Source organism: Protobothrops mucrosquamatus, unplaced genomic scaffold (genome assembly GCF_001527695.2).
Source record: "Protobothrops mucrosquamatus isolate PMUCROS unplaced genomic scaffold, P.Mucros_1.0 scaffold3863, whole genome shotgun sequence".
NCBI classification, from domain to species: domain Eukaryota; kingdom Metazoa; phylum Chordata; class Lepidosauria; order Squamata; family Viperidae; genus Protobothrops; species Protobothrops mucrosquamatus.
Window position 1 is genome coordinate 15,674 of NW_015389813.1, and position 20,534 is coordinate 36,207.

A 20,534-nucleotide genomic window follows, 5' to 3' on the forward strand; every position below is an offset into this window, starting at 1 on the left:
CCCCCCCCCCCCCCCCCCGGAGTATAAATTCATGCAATCCAATCTTACCCTTTTGTTCTCTGGCAAGCTGATCTGCTTGGTCCCAAATTTCAGTGGCATACAGAAAATTGGAAGTAACCTGGACGTAGCTGGCTGCCATCTGATGTATCCTCTGTGGAATAGTAACTGAAGAAGCAGTCCCTGAAGGGTTGGTTGACCCTGACGAGTAATTTCCTGAATTCCCTGGAGACAGTTTCGGTGAAACTGGAGACGGCATACTGACAGGTTTGCTAAAAATTAAAAAAGGAAAGTTTCTTTACTAACGCTTGCAAAACAGAAAAACGTATCTATGGAAATAGTTACAAAATTCAAAACCTGCATTCTGCTATTTACTGTAGAAATACAATTTCAACATTCATGCCCTGAGTTATCTGGTAGCTGTAGCAGAAACCCATGTAGTAGCCAGTATTAAACTTCCTTTAAAGTAAACACCCTGTCTAAGAGGGTAACTGAACGTAAAGAGTACTAAGCACTCCTTGTTGTTGTTTTTTAATTATTTTTTATGTTTTATTGTAATTTCTTTGATTGTTATAAGCAGCCCAGAGTTGTTGAGTCAGGCAGCATACAAGTTCTGTCTATCTAATTTTTCAGAACACACAAACAAGTATGTGTATGTTTATGTTTATTCTGAAAAAATGACTTATGATTGGGGTCCATGTGTGCAATCTCTTATTTAAATCATCCAACCCTGTTTATAAGTGTTTAGTCATATTATTAGTGTTACAATGATACTATTACTGCTCTGGTAGATGATATAATTATGCAATAAAATCCCCTTCCCCTTTATTTATGAAAATTTGACAGAAGTCTGCATAAGAAGTTTGAATCTATCAGGAGAAAACAGAAAAGTTCTGCCATATAAAACATATAGGAAAGATTTACCCACAAATTAATTAAAAAGTAAAGACATATAGAACAACTGCTTTTATAATGCTTCAAAACTGGATCTGAATTTCAGATATCCATCTCATGTTTTTACTATTTAATTCATGCCTTCATGCAAAAGACACATTAATGCATTACATAAACACTTACCTTCCCATACCAGGTGATGGGGCTTGAGAATTATTATAGGAATTCTGTTCAGGAAAAACCCACAAATTTTAAAATGAATATAGATGCAGTATTATACATTCTACAATAACAAATTTCTAAAAATCAAATAAATACATGAAGTGCTTTAAAATAGGCAATTAAAAAAATTACAGCACCAGGAATAATTTGAGCAGGAATGGAAGTTAAATCTAGGCATAATTACTACTAAAATGAAGTGTAAAAACATCTGCATAACTAAGTGACACAATAAACTTTCCATAAGCATTATTGCTGAATTATATATCAATGACAACATCTATTTAGGAAAATTGAAAAGATAAACAATAGTTCAAATTACAAGTTAATACATTTTTTTTTAAAAAAAACATGTTTTTACCTTCAAATGTTCAGTCAGTGTCTTGGAATATTTTAATGCACTCTCCTTCTTCAGCTTGAAAAGTCTTAAATATAAGAGGGACTGGCATCTGAGACTAATAAAAAGGAGAATGCTACTACTTTAGAAATTTGCTAATAAAAGATCCTCACTGATCTTTAATTTACTTTAAAGTAGAAATTACACTTATACTGGGATTCTTTAAAAACCGGATTTTTATTGAAATAGTTAAATTTCAATTTTTTTTTATTATTATTAATAAAGTAAATAATTATTTATTTTAGATAGTGATTGTGCTGCTTCCAGTCTAAGCAGATATTAAACTAGAATAGCATGATATGCTTTATCTTACCACCCACAAAATGAAAGTCTGCCAAATACAATTTGCCTCGAGCAAATTCCCATCTTTCTAATTTAGTTCTGAATACATACCATAGTACTGCTAGCCTTTTGTCTGCAGCAGTTGCATCTGGTGCTGAGCAATTCTTTAGCTTCATAGTGTACCTTCAACCAAAAAAATAAGACAAATAATGTTTTAAAAACTCTGTTTTTTCACTTTTATAAAAAAATTATTCCTCAAAGAGCTTGTTGGTTGAGCTTTCTTCAATTTCTTAAAACCATATCAAATATAGCAAAATACACTGTACAAAGTTAAGAGTTAAGAAAGTGTTTAAAATGGTATTTAGATTTTCATTAACTATTTCTATATAAGATTTAATACCTTACTTAGGCCACAAACTAAACAAAAACAATAACAACCCAATGATATCCTGTTTTACATCTCCACTCCCAGCTAGCAAGGCAATGTAGTTCAGATGTTGACCCAATGCCTACAGCAGGCATGCCAAACTGCCGGCCCATGGGCTGGATGCGTCATGCGGAAACCGCGGCCACCCCATTGCCGGCAATGGGGGAAAAGTCGCGATACGTCACGCAACATCACGAGTCTGACATGCCTGGCCTAGAAGCTGTGAGAATCTGGATGGGAGGAATCAAATTCAACTTAACCCTAGGAAGATGTAGCGGGTCTGGGTTTTGGTCCCCTTGGATCTGGTGCCATATCTAACTCTTGCTGGGGCTGCTTTCCCCTGGAGAGACCTGGTGCACAATTAGGAATGGAGGCATTCTAGACTACAGTGCAGGCTGAAGGAATAAGTGGGAGTCATGGCTAGGGGAGCTTTTGGACAGATTTATCTCATTCAACAATAGGATAGATTCATCTCATGCTGCAATTGCACCCATTCCTAGACAAGAAGGCCTTGTTTACAGTCACTTACTCCCTAATCATTTCCCAGTTGGATCACAACGTGATTTACATGGCTTCCCTTGAAGACAATCTGGAAGTTACAACTGGTCTGGAATGCAACAGCATACAAAGTTCTGGGTGGTTTGCCTGCACTTCTCCACTGCTCACCAGTTTCTTTCCAGGTGCAATTCAAAGTGCTTAAGTCAAAGCGCACCATATCAGATAAGGGGGGCATGCTTGCTCCAGATCCCTTAAAGCGGGGTTCTTCAAACCTGGCCCTTTTATGACTTGTAGACTTCAACTCCCAGAATTCTTCAGCCAGGCATGCTGGCTGAGGAATTCTGGGAGTTGAAGTCCACAAGCCATAAAGGGGCCAAGTTTGAAGAACCCTGCCTTAAAGGTTGCCAACTGCTGGGACCTAGAAAGCAGGCCATTACCCTCCCTGCTTTCCTGAAGGATTTGAAAAACTGGTTCTTTCAAACGTTGAGTTAGGATGAGACTATAGTCTGGTCAATGTAAATATTGCTGAATGGTTAGTTTTGGGCTGTTGGGAATTTTTGATGTTGATCTGATTGACTCCTTATGTTTTTATTTCTCTTTCTGTGAACCATCCAGGATTATTGTACAAAAAAAGCTGCCATATAAATCTTACCAACAAATGGTGGTAGCTGAAGAGCACCTCTAGAATCAATTATTAATAGTATATCAATTAGGGGTACAATTTCTCTATTCTGGTAATTATACTTAATTGTTTATATAACTTACTTGATGAGCTCCACAGTTTCAGAATACATAGGGAATGGGGACTTGGATTCCTGAGCGTTTTTCTCCAATGCATTCCCACATTCAATAAATGAAACCACAGCATCAAGGTAATACACAGCTTTTTCAAACCTGTCAGACTAAAAAAAAAAAGGGTCTTACATGGAGATTTATGACAGAGTCAAAGAATTAAAAGGATTCAATCAGTAGACAATATGTTTTTCTTACCAATGCATCAGCATTATGTTTTAATTTCTTTGCTTCTTGCAAGTAGTGATCTGCTGAGTAGCTTCTGCAACATAAAATTACAAAATTTCTAATCTCTGTTGCTCTGCTTATTTCATTATTTGTGTATATTTGAGGATGGAGTACAAAGAGTATTTATTTAAAACATTTATATAGCTACCCATCTTCCAACAAACTCTGGGTGGCTCCCAAGGGAAAAAAATCCAAAATAAAACATAAAAATCATATTAAAACTATTAAAGTCATAGAAACGTGGTGGCGAACCTATGGCACGCATGCCACAGGCGGCACACAGAGCCCTCTCTGTGGGCATGCATGCCACTGCTCCAGTCCTAGGCCTTCAGCTGGGTTTTATAAAACCTTTTCGCTTTAGGCCTCCGTGTGCAAAAAAAAAAGAAAAAAGGGTTCAATCAATCAATCAATTTCAACTTCTCGCGGGGAAAAAAAAATCTCGCGAAGTTGGAATTGATTGATTGAACTTTTTGGTCCCATCCAGTCTGCCATTACCACCGCAGTCATGCCCACCCAATGGGCCACACTCACCCAATGGGCCACGCCCACCTGGCACCCGACCATATATAAGTGGGTTTTGGGTTGCAGTTTGGGCACTCGGTCTCTAAAAGGTTCACCATCACTGCCATAGAACATTAAAAACAAAAACCCGGCGCCAAATTAAGCTTCTGACATGCAGTCACCTTATCCTGTCTCAGAGATGATGGGAAAAGCCCACTTTTCCAGCTTGTTTTAGAAAGCTAGGTGGGTAGAAGCCTGCTGAACCTCAGGGTAAACAGTGTTCCATAGGACAACGGCTGCCATAGAAAAGGCACACTTTCTAATTCCCATAAAGTGTGAAAGTTTAACAGAAGGGATTAGGAGCAGACTTAAATATAATATTTAACAGAGACAGAATAATTAAAAAAATGAAATGGAGAAGCCTGCCTAAATTGTCACTAATTTGGCATGGGAAAGACTCTTCTTGGGTTGCAAAATTATATACTGATGCCAGGAGCAATAAACATTTCTGTCTATGGAGATTCTCAGTTATCCAGGTCATGATTGTCCTAAAGACACATTTTTTTTTATTTAAACTTTTTTTATTTTTCCCAACTCTCCCCCATACATATACCGTGATATTTATCACGTGTTAACATGCATTCTTTTTACATTCTTATCTATCAGATACTTTTAATAAAATAAAATAAATACATACACATACATTTGGTGTTGCTCGCCCATTTCCCCTTTCACTGTATCCACACCCCTACTCTTTCTTCTCTACCTTCTTTCTCCCTTTCTTCTCTTTCTTCCCTACTTCCCTCTTCTTCCTCTCCTCTCCTCTTTCCTTCACCACTCCCCTCCCATTTCTCCCCACTTCTCCTCCTCTTCTCCTCCAACCTTCCTACTTCCTTTTCCCCCTCCTTTACTCTCTTCTCTCTCTCCTCTCCTTTCTTCCCTCTCATCCCTCTTCAGATACAATTCAGGGGTAATGTCCGAGCAGCTCCTCTCTCTAAATTTCCCTATCTGTATTATATATAATAAGATTGATTTTCTATTACTATTTATCTGACCTTCTCGGTATGTACTTCTATAAATATTTATACGACCTCCGGTTATGTCGCTTGGGTCTCCCTCCTTATCTCCTCCTTTTTCTTTCATCTAAGTTGGTGTTAACTATCTTTTAACCATGTTCTCTTTTCACCCAATCATAAAAAATTCCCCAAATTTCATAGTACTCTGAACTCTGTCTTATCTTTAATTGTCATTGTTAATCTATTCATTTCTGCACATTCCAGTATTTTCCCAATCACCTCTCCCTCTGGGGGGGCTTTCAGTGCTTTCCAATTTTGTGCAAACACAATCCTGGCTGCCATAATTATATGAATAATCAAATATGTTTTCTCTTTATTATATTTCCCTGGTAAAAATACCCAGCAGGAATATGTCTGGTCTTAGTTCTTTAGGTTGTTGTATCATCTTTTCTATCCATGTTCTAATTATATTCCAATAAAGACGCAAAATGTCTTCAAAGAAAAACAAGAAAGTCCAGTTGCCTCTTGAAAATAAACATAATACTATTTAGGATACTGTGCCAGAAACTAGGGGTGAAAATAGTCACCTTCCTGCCTTCAAAACAAACACAAACCGTCTTATCTTCTTCAAGATATAACTCCAGTCTAGCAATGTTCACTCTTCCCCAATCTGCACTGATACAATGCAGAGCTTTTAGAATACTGGTGTAAATGGACGATGTTCCTGTATTGGTGCTTAGCATTAGATCTTGTGTACAGCAGATGTACATCTATACATCTCTGCGAATAACAGATATACCGGATCAAGCTTTGACTCGACTGCCTGCAATTTCATTAATGTGTTCAGGCTGAATATACAGTAATGAATCTGGGTCAAATTTTGCAAGATTGCCACAGAAGAAAATATATATCTGAGGATGGAAAGTCAGGTTCAAAATACCACTCAGCTTCCAGGAACAACCTTATTCATCAGCAATTTTTAAAATATTACAAAGCAACAATATTTTATCATATTGATACCCCAAAAAATGTAGCACTACAAAACTGGAATGCCCCTCCAGATTTTTTATAGGAAAAACAGGCCAGACCTGTTAATGGAACAAATTAATGGAACAAATCTGACATCAGGACTCAGAACAAGCACAAAACAGTAACAGAGCATTTTAACCTCTCAGGACATTCTACTATATATTTCAAAATTAAGTTTAGCAAGAAAAAATTAAGTTTTCCAGCACGAGACAGCTGGACCTCGATATTAATAAGTCACTAGCTAACTCTTACATTAATTAAACCAATCCCCACATTCTATGAAGCTCATGAAAGCTTATGAAACGTGTTCATCTTAAAAAGTGCTCGTAGATTCTTTTTGATTTTTGGCTATAATAGATTGTCCTATAACTTCTTATCAAATTACAGTATAGTTTATGAAAAAAATAATATGAACTATACCCAGATGTTTCCGTAATTTTATGCATGCATCCTAGCAACAAAACCGTGCATCTGGTTTTCATCTTTGTTCTCACCTGTCATCAAATACTAGCTTTGCTCTTCGGGACTTTGAACTATCGGAACTTGTGGCGGAGGCAGAAGGACAATTAGAAGAGTTATTTAAAACCTTTTCCTTGGAAAAAAGAGAATTCAGTTAATTAATACACTGTTTGGAGGGAAAGGCATTGCAATTGCCAAGTTCAGGCTAGTTAAATGCAGCCCAGGTGTTTGCCCCAAATCTAACTTGACAAACAAAGCTGTTAACCATAATAAATTAAAAACAGAAAGCAGATGAGATTATAATAATGGTGTTATTATAATTTGCATGAAGACTGTTAATACAATAATTATTTTGCATCATTTAATACTTTAATTATAAACCTTTGTTGTCTCTGTAATAGTATACTAACTTATGTTGAGATAGACTATGCAACAAATATTTGACAAAAAAATCAGCTTCATCCCATTTAATTCTGTTTCCCCCCCAACATATGTTGTATTTAAAAAGCGTTTTATCTAAAAATAGTAGTAGAATTTGCAAAATGGACAAAAAAAATCATATTCTGCAATGCCTGAATTTATTTCATGGCAAGCTGGGATGGAGAGATGGAAGTGGGTGGCTACCAATATGTTTGGCCAAATCTTTATATCCTTGGATTAAATATTCAACAATTTAACTGAAAATGTAAGCTTATTTAGGAATATCAACAACATTAATTGGGATCATATCAATTAGCTTAGCTCTCAATATTATCTACACAAAGCTGATCTGTTCCCCCAACACCTTAAACTCAGCTACAGGGAAGGGGTCTTTGGGCATTTACGCATTTAGAGACTCAAATGATGCAATGCTCCAAATCACATGGATGTACCAGTTTTACACAGAGGGGGCATGATGTGTAAGGCAACTAGGTATGTGCCTCTGGTATTAGGAATAAGAATAGTAGCAGGCATGAGTTTTAGTGCAGGACATTTTTTAAAAAATAAAGTTTATATATGCTGAATTTCACACAAGATTTAAAGACTCCAAAAACAAGCTATAATCAGTAATTGAAGTTTTTTACCTTTGTTTCTTTAGTGTTATTTGAAGCCTTTCCTTCTGTCTTCTTTTGCTTAGATGAGTTACTTTTAGTGCTGCTATTATCCTTGTTACTATTACTGCCTGATTTCAAGGAAGAAGACTGACTGATCGTCCTTTTCCGAGATCCATGCTCTTGCTTTGGATCTTTTGCAACAACTGAGGTTGTGGCTGGAGATGGGAGAAGATCCTTCTCTTTAACAGTGCTTTGCTTTGAAGACCTGTCCCCCCCAAAATAAAATAGGAAACAGAATTAAAGATTTTGTACTTAATTTTGTGTAAAGGATTTTTTTTTGCTTTTGCACCATTAGCTCCAAAACAATAAGCTTATTTTTATCAAACTATTATATTTGAGAAAGAGAATGGCTTTAGTCTGACACAATTATCTCAGATTGAGCAAAAGACCAGTTGCAATATCCAGAGATCATATCAATGGGTGCAATCCCAAAACATCTGGAGCACCACATGAATACCATCGGCATTGACAAAATCACCATCTGTCATTTGCAAAAGGCAGGCTTACTTGAAACGGTTTACATCTTGCAATGATACCTTGCAATGATAGCAAGGAGACAGAAAAACAGCAGAGGCTTAGAAAGCATTTTTTAAAATTTTGCTCCTATACATCAAGTTAAGTAATAACCAATATATAAAAGCAGTACAGATATTTTTTACATAAATTGTTTTTCTTTTAATGTGTTATAATATAAACTGCCCAAGAGCTTTGACTATTGGGAAATTTGAAAATAAGAAAAAACAAAAAAATAAAACAAAGGGTATAGAACAGTGGTTCTCAACCTTTTTAATGCCGCGACCCCAACCGGTCGTAAGTCGAGGACTAAACCGGTCGTAAGTCGAGGACTAAACCGGTCGTAAGTCGAGGACTAAACCGGTCGTAAGTCGAGGTCTACCCAACCGGTCGTAAGTCGAGGACTTTCCCTGCCCGGGAGCGCCGCGCATGCATGGTTCCGCCCCCTGCGCCGGCCGAGGCATAGCTGGCAAGCGGCAGAGACGGAGCAGGCCGACCACCAGCTGGCCCAGCCCAAGGGAGGTAAGGCACCCGCCGGAAAACGGGGAAAAAAATGGCGGACAAAAAAATGGCTGACAGCCTTGCTTGGCGACCCCCGTGAAATGGTCGATCGACCCCAAATGGGGTCCCGACCCACAGGTTGAGAACCACTGGTATAGAAAGTTCCAGGGGCATCATAGCAGCTGGAAGCACTTTGTTGGAAGTCTCCAAATAAAGTATTCTATAATCCAGAAAGATGCACATGCCCCAATATTTGGAATAGTGTCTCTTAAAAATGTTCTCCCAAAGATTTAAAAACTGCAGTGGAAATATTAAAGGTGTAAAGAGATAAACTTGGCACCAGTGCTTGTTCAAATGATACTATATAACTGAATTTTTAAAAAGTTATTTGTCTGATCCCTGGATGAAATGAAAACTAGAAACTGAGTACATAAGAACGTGCTTACACCATATGCTTGTGTACTATAGCTTGGAAAGTTACTCACTCTCTATTACTAGAAGTCTTGTGGGCTGAAGAAGGTTTTTCTTCCAGTTTAGTTTTCTTGCTTTCAGTGCCTCTGCTGTCTTCTGCGTTCTGTGACAGAACATTTGAGAGATAATTACCAAGACAAAGTTTAATAATCTCAACTATACGGATTTTTTTTATAAATCATCACAACCCTTAAAGAATTGCCACTGACAACATTGGGATGGTATGAATGCGGAATGGGAGAACTTGCCACAGCCAACTCACCAAGGGTCAATTCACCATGGGACAAGTCACCACGGCCAACTCGCTGCAGGACAACTCAACAATTCGATTTCAATATTTAAAATAATCAAAAAAAATTGTTTAATAATCATTCGTATTTCATTTTGTCCTTTGTTTGGCATCACTTCTTTAATTATTCTATTCCACCATTTCTTGATATGAGTGTAAAGTCTTGTCCCATGGCGAGTTGGCCATGGTGAGTTGTCCCGCAGCAATTTGGTTGCAGTGAGATGGCCATGGCAAGTTAGCCATGGCGAGTTGGCCGTGGCGAGTTATCCTAGACCAGAGGTCTGCAACCTTGACAACTTTGAAGACTTGTGGACTTCGGCTCCCACAATTCCTCAGCCAGCTATCCTGGGAACTGAAGTCCACAAGTCTTAAAGTTGTCAAGGTTGCAGACCCCTGCCCTAGACCCTGATAAGTGATAACAATCTTGGCAAAGCAGCTTTTTTCAATAATTGTGTAGCTGGGCAAGAGCAAGGAAGCAAAAATACCTCAGATTTCAAGAAGGTAGCTTTAATGCTCCCCTAGGGTAAATATAAATTCTTAGAAATTATATTAGGTATTTCCCAGTCTCGTTTTCCGTTATACTAAGGCAAAATTTCTTTGAATACTATGAATGTTTTTTCCCCATATTTCTCCCCATTTGGGCTGAGTTGCTTTTTATGAAGCTGGCATCCAACTTATTAACTGCTATTTCTTCCATTTTTTACCAGCCTACTACCCATAATTCCTTACAACTGTTAAAAATAATATTCCTCACAAAATTATAAGTATATAATATACACTGATGATGTATGATGAGAAATACTGCTTAATTTGATGAATATAAACAAATGTGACACCTCACTTTTCATTGACCACAAACCCGTCAAAATGGCTACAATTCTTGCTATGCTGACAACATCATTGTCTAAAAATGGAAATTTCCAGTCCTATTTACTACAGTGTTTCCAAAAACATGTAAGAAGAATATTTTTATTACTAAGCTATTAAGTTAGTAGGGCTTTGTATTACTTTGGCTTCAAAAGGGAAAAAGTGCAATAAGAGATGCTCATGTGGCATTTGTGAGGAACTCATTAAAGCAGCTACATCTTTCCCCTGGCCTCTGTAACCATTACATTGACCCGGTATGATTCAAAGCCAAAACAGTACTGTGATCATTAATAATGTATTAAATCAGATCTAAAACATGAGTATGTCTTCTCATTAAAATGAAATTAATATTATATAGCAATATAACTATGCAAATATATTATTATATAATAAAACAAAATAATTTAAAAAATAAACCTCACAGGAAAAAAGAATTACTTACCTATCTACCTTAAACTACCTAGTTATTTATGTACTAGTGCTAAGCATTAAAAAAAATTTTGCAATGTTCTTGAGGTTTAATAAAATTAATGCAATTGTGTTTTTTTTTAAAAAAATGAAACAAAATTGTCCACCTTTACTAATGATGCTACAGACACTATGTCCACAAAGGACTGTACTAAATAAAATCTATTATTCCATCCTACTTATATGGATACATCTGTACAAGGCTTTAAAAGCTCTGCATCAATGCTGTAAAGAACGGTACTTATTTGTGAACACTTTTAACATTTCATTTATTTATCTGGATTGTGCATCATTTTTAGGAACTCAAGGCACCGTACTTTCTCCTCCTATTTTCCTCCACAACAACCCTGTGAGTTACATTAGGCGGAGATAACACAAAATAACCTCTGGATGAAGGCCACCAACTTTAAAAACTACTTTATTAAATAAATGTTCAGTTCTGATGACAAGTCTAGATCTTCGTGCTGAAAACTGACCTGACATAATTTATGCTTTTTTCTGCCCTTGTTGGAACTTTTCTCGGAAGTTATTTTCTGAGGTTCTCTCGGATGCTTCTCGCACACATTTTTTCTCTCCGATTTTGATAGATCTGTCTCCCTGTAAGGCTTCCCTGGTATTCTGGTTAGGAGGCTCAAGTCAATCTTCACAATAAGGGGATATCTTTCATCAGGATCACTGAGCGGTGAAAGGAGTTCCTTCTCTTCCATAGGAGAGAACATTCGTTGCCGTAAAAAACTGTCATCCTCCTCTATGGAGGGTTTAACAGGAGTCCTATTGCTGTCAGAATATTTGGGGGTTTGTGACGAAGGAGGAAGGCTCTCATTCTCATCAGAATCAGAGGAGGAGGTATCTGTTTCAATGAATTCCTTGGATTTCTGGGCGGATTTGTTTGCCACCTTGCATTTCTTCTTCTCTGTGGTAGGCCGAGGGGACGGTTTAGGCTCCTTTTTTATATTTGGTTTCCTGGAGCCTTTGGTGGCTGCCTTATGTCTGTTAGAAGGTATGTTTGTTGCCATATCCAGGGGGGTTTCACTTTCTATTTTCAGGCCTCCTCTGGGCTCTTCTACCGACGGTTTCTCTGCTTTTTTGGGCTGTTTCTTGCCTACAGTCCTCCTTTGGATCGCACTGTCGCTTTGAGCAGGTGACTTCTGTCGACCACGATTGCTCTCTGATCCTTTCTGGCTACCTTTGGAATCTCTCCCGGGGGTGGAGGATATGGAATCCTTCGATCCACTTTGGTCTGCATATCCTCCCCCTGTGCTCTGATCTCTCCCCTCTTTTTTGTAACCTTGGGTTGATGGGATGTTACTGTCAATGGAAGACGCCGGGGATACTTTGTGTGGGTTCACCTTGTTTAGCCAGTTGTCAAGCTGCCACTTATTGGTTGGAGGCGGCTCAGGCTAAAGAAAGAAAAGAGGAAAACCCAAATGACAAAATTCTGCATGAATACAGCCTGGAAAAACAGGGATTATTTTGCTCACTTCTCCCCTATGGCACAAAGGCTGTGGCCGCATCCAAATTTGAAAAGAGGATCATCTAGAAATGAGAGGAGGGCTGCCACAGCTTGCTAGATTTCTCAACCAAGAGAACTGCATCCGAATTACAGAATTCACCTCACAATTCATATCATCTACCTGGAAGGAAGCACTGCTCTTTTCAAACAAGAAGATTCAGTGTTAACCAAAATGGCTGATACAGTAGTAAATGACTACAAATCAGCAGCACAATCCTCTCTTCTAAGAGAGCTGTTCCTAGGAGCTCAGCTAGCACAGAACAGAAGCTTCACTGTGCAATTTGGATATCTAGTTTCTTGTCAGAGTCAACCCTGACTAAAGGTAGTCCTCGACGTACGACCGCAATTGAGCCCAAAATTTCTGTTGCTAAGCGAGACAGTTCGGTGAGTTTTGCCCCATTTTACAACCTTTCTTGCCACAGTTGTTAAGTGAATCACTGCAGTTGCTAAGTTAGAAACAGGGCTGTAAAGTGAATCTGGCTTCCCCACTGACTGCTTGTGAGAAGGTCATAAAAGGGGATCACATGACCCCAGGACACTGCAATTGTCGTAAATATGCCAGTCAGTTGCCAAGCATCTGAATGTTGATCACGTGACCACGGGGCTGCTCAAATGGTTGTTAAGTGTAAAAACAGTCATAAGTCACTTTTTTTCAGTGCCATGGTAACTCTGAACAATCATTAAATGAGCTGTCGTAAGCTGAGGACTACCTATATTTGTTGTTTATTGTTTTAACATTTGCTTTGTTACTCATAATACATTTTTTTTTAGAATATAACATTTTCAGCAGCTTGGATATCCATTATAACCGTTAGCACATTTTAAACAAACAAGCAGCGAGGCAATCATTCTGAAGAATAGAAAAGGAAAAACATTTTTCCTTTCCTTCATTTTGGACTATCCCTGTGCCATAATACTTACAAGGAGGACATTTTTAAATCATCAAGGTGTGCGCATGTGCACACAACCATTTTACTCCATTCTCCCGCCAGAAGATACAACTGTTGTTTGATCAGATCAATGCCATCCGTATCCCACAACCTTATTTCCTTCTTTATAACTGTCAATGTAACATTTTGTACAGGCGGTACACTCGACCCCCGACCCATAACTGGAACCAGAATTTCCATGGCTAAACAAGGCGATTGTTAAGTGAGTCGTGCCTGATGTTATGATCTTTTCTGCCACATTTGCTAAGCGAATCACTGCCATTGTGAAGTGAATCGCATGGCTGTTAAATGAAATCAGCTTCCCTCATTGACTTTCCTTGTCAGAAGCCAACTGGGAAAGTCGCAAATGGTGATCACATGACCCCAAGGAGCTGCAACTGTCATAAATACACGTCAGTTGCCAAACACCCAAATTTTGATCATGTGACCGTAGAAATGCTGCGACGGTCATAAGTGCAGTCATAAGTCACATTTTTTTCAGAGCTGTGGTAACTTTGAACAAATTGTTTCAGAGAAGGACTACTTGTATCTTAAGTGTAGAGTTAATCAAGTCACCCACGAATTCCTGCCTTTGGTGTTTGTTGTGAATTTGGGGATTCCATTTCCACGAACCAGAAGAGCTCCTCTAGCTTTCTCAACATACAAATGTTAATTTACAGGGTTTAAGATTTGGCAACATTTAAAAGGTAATCAGAACAAATTGAATAATACATTTACTTCTGCAAACTTTGGAAATTTTGAGAGTAAATAAAAATCACCAGTAGCTTTTTTGGTTTTAAGCTAAATAGGCATCAGACAGCGTTTGCTGTTAGAAAGAAGGATGTTACACACCCTGAGCTAGGCAGGTTTTGATTGCAAAAAAGATGATCTGTATAAAGTAATTAATGGATTCTGTAAACCTGTAACATAAAGAATTATTGCTGTTTATTAAAGTACCTGAGGACAATTAATGTCATGATTGCCAGCCATAACACTATTTGAAAGGCAGAGGGGGAAAAAAATTACCTCAGGAGATGCACTTTGAGAAGGCTCATTTGCCTCGCTGTCACTGGAACTACTTTCACTTTCTGAGTCTGAACCGGAACTGCTTTCAGACCCACTATGGCTACTTGAGTCATCCCTAGAATTATCTGCTCCTTCACTTGTATGCTGGGAAGGTTCAGAATTACTAAAAGAGAAAAAAAAAGAATGAAGAACAAAGGCTGAGAGGTTTTAAAATCTTAAAATATTATTCATAGCTTGAAGAGCAAGTAACCAAACAACTATTTGCAGATAAAGTTCCACTGCCTCTTGTTTCAAACGCAATTCTCAAAAGTAGATTACATGCAACTACCATGCATATTATTTTACTGTAACTGCATACTGCCAGATACTATATCTACCTACCTTCCGGGTGTACCTCTTGGTACTGTCTTATCAAAATCCTGTAAGTAAAGAAAAAATGCGGATTAGCACTGACTAATCTGCTAATCTGTTACCATTATTATGGTAATAATAACTTTGTTAATGTATTACAACATGGATAAAGATGAATCATCTGTGTAAATGAAACTAAGGAAAACAATCTGAAATTAGATTGTCAACTCATAGTCTATATACTACTTCACACTTTGCATGAATAGATATATCATAGATTTGTTCATTTTTTCTCTCAAAATAACCCAGCTTTTCTTCCTATGACTGGTACCTGAAGTAAATACACTTATGTGTACAATCCCAGTGTTGGTTTTTAATTTTTAAAGTTTTACTTGAAATGAAATAAATGACAGAAAACAGTGTAATGTTTCTAATTGAGCTAATTCATCTGCCATGAAACCTCCTACTGACTTTCTTTTTGTAACACTTGATTGAACATTTTCTCCAGGTTTTTTATAGTGCCCATTATTTTTCACTAGTGATATAGTTTATTACATTTTTTTTTGTCCTGTCAGGTCTATGCAATGCTTTTGATTCTGTTAGGAAGAGGTCTTTTCCTAAGAGCCCAGGGGTATGAACACAGCACCTATTTGGGACCCACTAAAGCAGAGACATCTGTTTATATGATTGGGCAGGAAGTCTCCCTACAGCAAATCAATCTTTCTGGATAAGGACAAAGCTGTTTTAATGCACTAGACAGGGATTGAATTAATGCTCCCACGCTCACAACAGAACCTAAAGCACTGCACAGCCCTACTACTTCTAATTTATTCTTGAATTCAAGAGGGAAAGATTTTTAATAAATGCTTTAATCAGTACAGGTGGTCCTTGATTTACGACAACTGAGCCCAAAATTTCTGTTGGTAAGCAAGACACTTGTTAACTTTTATGACTTTTCTTGTCACAGTTATTAAGTGAATCACTGCAATTGATAAGTTAGTAACCTGGTTCTTAAATGAATCTGGCTTCCCCACTGACTTTGTCAAAAGGTTGCAGTTGGATCATGTGGCTCCAGGAACCTGCAACCGTCATAAATACGAATCAGTTGCTAAGCACCTGAATTTTGATCATGTGACCGTGGGGCTGCTGCAGTAGTCATAAGTTTGAAAAGTGGTCATAAGTCGCTTTTTTTCAATATGTTGTAACTTCAAGTTGTAAGTTGAGAACTACCTGTAGTGGACAACTTTCTCTGGCTAGAGGTGTACTTTACTATACAGGTAGCCCTGGGACAATAACGCTAAACAAAGTGACTTATGAACTGTCCTCAAAAGTTACAACTGACATACCACCCCTGCGATATGATCACAATTTGGATGCTTGGCAACTGGTTCACACATGACAGTTGCAGCACCCCATGGTCATGATTTGCAACCTTCCTCTGGCTTGCAGCATCCCAGGATCCTGGACTTGTCGTTTGCGACTTTCCGAGGGAGCTTCTGACAAGCAAAGTCAACGGGGTAGCCAGATTTGCTTGACAACCGCTTAATTCTCTTAAAAACAGTGGCAAAAAAGTTTGTAGATGGGGCACAACTCACTTAACACGGATTTGTTTAGCAATGGATATTTTAAGTGGTTGTAAGTCGAGGACGATCTGCCCACGTTTTCACCATGTCCAAGTTAAGACTACACTAATGCATTTTACATGTGATTGCCCTAGAACAGGGGTAGGCAACCTTGGCTCTTTTATGACTCATGGACTTCAACTCCCAGAATTCCTGAGCTAGCCAAGCTGGGAGTTGAAATCCACGAGTCATAAAAGAGCCAAGGTTGCCTACCCCTGCCCTAGAAGGTAACCCAAAGACCTGAATACCAACACAGAGGAGTGTAGTCCCATTTCAAAGATTTGCCACTAAGGACATGGCTGGGAAACCACATGGCAGCTTTTTCAAATGAGGCATGAAAGTGAGCCTGACAGCTTCACTATCTTTTTTTTTTTTTAATAAATAATGAATTTATTATTTAAGTAGGCTTTCCTAGAGCAAAGATTTCAATTGTGCTGCAATTTAAAACTGTGCTTTAAATTTGTTTTTATTTTTGTCTTGCCTTGGATTAATTTCATTTTTGTATTTATATTAAGTTATTTTGATTATGTCATAAGGCTGTTCAATTTGGGAGTAAAAAAGGCAGAACCAAAATTAATAGTAATAATAACCTGTTCACCATCACTGTCTTCACTGCTGCTGAGTTTCAAATCATTTATCAGAACACTAGGGAGAGGGAGGGAGAGAGAGATGGAAGAAACAATTTTGTTAAAAATATTATCAGATACACCATATCATGATAATGTCAATTTTCCTTTATTATTAAACTGAAATACTACTCCAAGAATGATAGTAAGGACTTACAATGCTACCAAAGCCCAATAGTTATTCTGAAAATGCAAGCATTAATTGTAAAAAATCATACCTCAAAAAACAACATGGAACTAGCATTAACAAAGTCCAAACTATGTTGCAATCATATCTAGATGCTGCAATATCTAACCAAAATTTAAAAATCAGTCAATATTAAACCATGAACAATTGATCAGAGACTGTAATAATTATTGTTTCAACTATTATAAGTTACTAGCATCACTGAGGCTATAGATAATAATTTTACAAACGATCCCAAGAAAAACTGATGCAGTAGATAGCAAGCTAAAACCTATTTTTAGATTTACAATGTAGGAACTGTTATAACTTTTTAACTGAATTAAAAGTTATTAACTCATATTTCATTTTTTCATGCCTTACTTTGAATATTCAAGACCTGGGTTTTGAATGCTTTACATATAACTAAATATGTAACAAATATTTTTTTTAAAAAAAAAATAAGACATTACATAAAATGAAAAACCATACCACGATAACAAACGTAATATCTTACTTTGTCTGGTTTGATTCACATCTGGAATAGAAGCAGAAATTGGGTTAAACATTTTCAAGCTAAAAGACTTCAAAGTAAAAATTAAACTTAAGACTGAGTGATATTTTATTTATATTCAGACTTGACTTTTACACATACAGCAGAAAAGACCCTAAAGGTAAAGAAATGGATTGTAACTACTGCAGACTGCATAGGAGATATATGAGTTTCAAACTTTTAATACAAGACACCAATTACCTGATTTACTCTCATAAATTCTATGTGGCATGGACAATCAGAAGCAGTATTTGGGAATGTTTCTAAATAATCTTAGGGATGAACAAGAGACGTTTGTCTCTACAAACAAGTAAGGTTTTAGTAGGACCCTGAAACCTGCTCACCATATTTATGTGGTAAGGGCTCTTCTGTTCAAGCTGGGGAAAAATGGAATCATCCCTGCAACTGCATTGCACTTACAGTAATGCTATAAGCTATAAAAACAACCCTGGAGAAGAAGTCTGAGATTGCCGTTTAAATGTTGAACCATAACGTATTCAAACTGTCTGTCTGTCCAGTTCGAAGTCTAGAGCAGGAATGTCAAACTCACGATGTCACGTCACGTCGCGCAACGTATTGGAGCTTTTTTGCCATTGCTGGCAATGGGGTGGGCGCGGCTCCAGTATGATGAGAACGGTCCGCGGGCCGGCAGTTTGACACCCCTGGTCTAGAGCAAAAATAGGAAACATTAGCTCTACAGTTGTTTGGATTGCCAAACCACTGGGAAGCCTCAACTGTAGAATGTCCTTGATCTCACACACAAATGCAGAGTAAGACAAGGAATAGGAGTAAGGAGGTATCAAGGGGCCTAAAAGGCTAGAAAATTCAATAAGACTAGTAAGGCCAATAACTCAAAACAGATGGCAACATCTGATTGATTTAGTCTGGACTTGGAAGCTAAGAAAGGATGGACCTGGATAGTACTTAAGTGGTAGACTCCCAGCAAACATCAGGGCAATAGGCTGGACTGGAAATCAAAAACATCCTATTCCAAACATTTCTATATTGCTGCCAAGTAAACCTGACATATCTTTACAATAAAAACAATTATTAAATAAAATAAAAATGATGGAAACCTAGGCCCACAGTCATTTCCTATTCTCTAGGACAGACTCTCAGGTATCTTGAAGAGGTATTTGTATAAAATACGACCAGGGCTAATTGGTTTATATTCACTCAGAATTATAGCCATACTTACGACTTAGACTGGTGGCCATTAGATGTTTTCAGTGAAGGATTGTATCTTTCTGAGCAGAAGAAAATATAATGGCTTAAAAATGAACTCTGAAAACACATGCGCTAAACCAAATTATATCTTTACAGACTATAATGGCTCAGATTGATGTTGCAAGATTGGACAAGTTTATTATTTCAGAAAAAAAAACTGTGTAAATGGATGGTCTGCTTATTTCAGACCACGGAAAGCGAGTGCTGCTTCAGGGAGAATGAAGGGACACTTTTGTAACAACCATCATTTGTTCAGGATTTCACTATAAGCAAAATACAGTACAGGTAGTCCTCGACTTACAACAGTCATTTAGTGACCGTTCAAAGTTACGACGTCACTGAAAAAAGTGACGTATGACCGTTTTTCACACTTGTGACCACTGTAGCATCCCTAAGGTCACAGGATCAAAATTCAAATGCTTGGCTGCTGAACTCATATTTATGACAATTGCAGTGTCCAGAGGTCATGTGATCACTTTCTGCAACCTTTTTACAAGTAAAGTCAACAGGGAAACCGGTTTCACTTAACAACCATTTACTAATTTACCGACTACAGTGATTCACTTAACAACTGTGGCAATAAAAGTCATAAAATGGGGCAAAACTCACTTAACAAATGTTTCACTTAGTAACGGAAATTTGGGGCTCAATTGTAGTCGTAAGTTGAGGACTACCTGTACACTGTGTTAGCTCACTGTATTAGCAAAATGTTAGATACAGGGCAAATATGGCATGGAGGAGAACCTGATGAGGAACAAAGAAAGAAGTCAAGATGTTTGCGAGCCCTAACACTCAACAGCACACCTATATACGTGAAGTAGATCAGTCATCAAAGTTATAGAAGAACAGTTTGATATTTCAAACTGCATGCAGCAATACTAGTCAGAATGCTATTTTTGACAACAATCATTTTTTTAAAAGAAATTTGTTTTAAAATTGGAATCACTCCAATGGCAAAAACTAAAAGAACAGGAAAATTATCTCACAAAGGTCTAGCATAGATGTCGCCTGCTTTCAATTCTGTCTCAGTTAGAGAAGCAAGAAGACAGCTCTGCTGGTGCTTATTTGTGGATATTATAGGATTCATGAATCACTTCTGTAGCTTCAAATATCTATCAGACCCAAAACATATCATGAAAAAATCTCAAATTTAGCTATAGAGCAAATGTAAGGAAATACAAAATTAATCGTAAAATGTCAAATGTTCTAATCTTATGTCCCATTAAACAAGCAGGTATACAACCATGACTGGAAGAATGCACGAGCAACGTGATTCAGTTCTTTCACCCAATGAAAAGTCCCACTAGATCAGTGTTAAAATGTTTATTTATATAAAAAAAAAGCCTTCCAGAGGAAATCTGAATTTAAAACATCAAAATTCAATACAATGTACTTACTTTGATCCCCAGTGCCCAAGTTAGATTGCTGAGTTTCCTGTAATAAACAGAAAAAGTTCGGCTATCAACAGAATATATTAAGAGGAAAAGCTTAAGCTACCAAATATCGCGCACCTTTTACATTTGGCAGTCCTGTGTGTAAATTTAAGTAAACATAAATGCAAATTTTGCATATGAAAAAGTAC

General features: G+C 37.5%; 1 protein-coding gene across 1 annotated transcript in view; it reads right to left on the bottom strand.

Annotated features, from left to right (window-relative positions):
• AFF4 (AF4/FMR2 family member 4) overlaps window positions 1-20,534 on the bottom strand; it is a 31,036-nt gene that overhangs the window by 1,468 nt on the left and 9,034 nt on the right. Inside the window, exons 6-21 of the mRNA XM_015827679.1 lie at window positions 20,350-20,386; window positions 18,924-18,972; window positions 17,690-17,710; window positions 16,974-17,028; window positions 14,792-14,829; window positions 14,411-14,573; window positions 11,419-12,342; window positions 9,333-9,421; window positions 7,804-8,038; window positions 6,775-6,872; window positions 3,705-3,768; window positions 3,480-3,616; window positions 1,901-1,972; window positions 1,472-1,565; window positions 1,075-1,118; window positions 49-269 (exon numbers count right to left, since the gene is read on the bottom strand). Coding sequence (XP_015683165.1) covers window positions 49-269; window positions 1,075-1,118; window positions 1,472-1,565; window positions 1,901-1,972; window positions 3,480-3,616; window positions 3,705-3,768; window positions 6,775-6,872; window positions 7,804-8,038; window positions 9,333-9,421; window positions 11,419-12,342; window positions 14,411-14,573; window positions 14,792-14,829; window positions 16,974-17,028; window positions 17,690-17,710; window positions 18,924-18,972; window positions 20,350-20,386 — 2,341 coding nt within the window. The remainder of the gene's footprint in view (window positions 1-48; window positions 270-1,074; window positions 1,119-1,471; window positions 1,566-1,900; window positions 1,973-3,479; window positions 3,617-3,704; window positions 3,769-6,774; window positions 6,873-7,803; window positions 8,039-9,332; window positions 9,422-11,418; window positions 12,343-14,410; window positions 14,574-14,791; window positions 14,830-16,973; window positions 17,029-17,689; window positions 17,711-18,923; window positions 18,973-20,349; window positions 20,387-20,534) is intronic.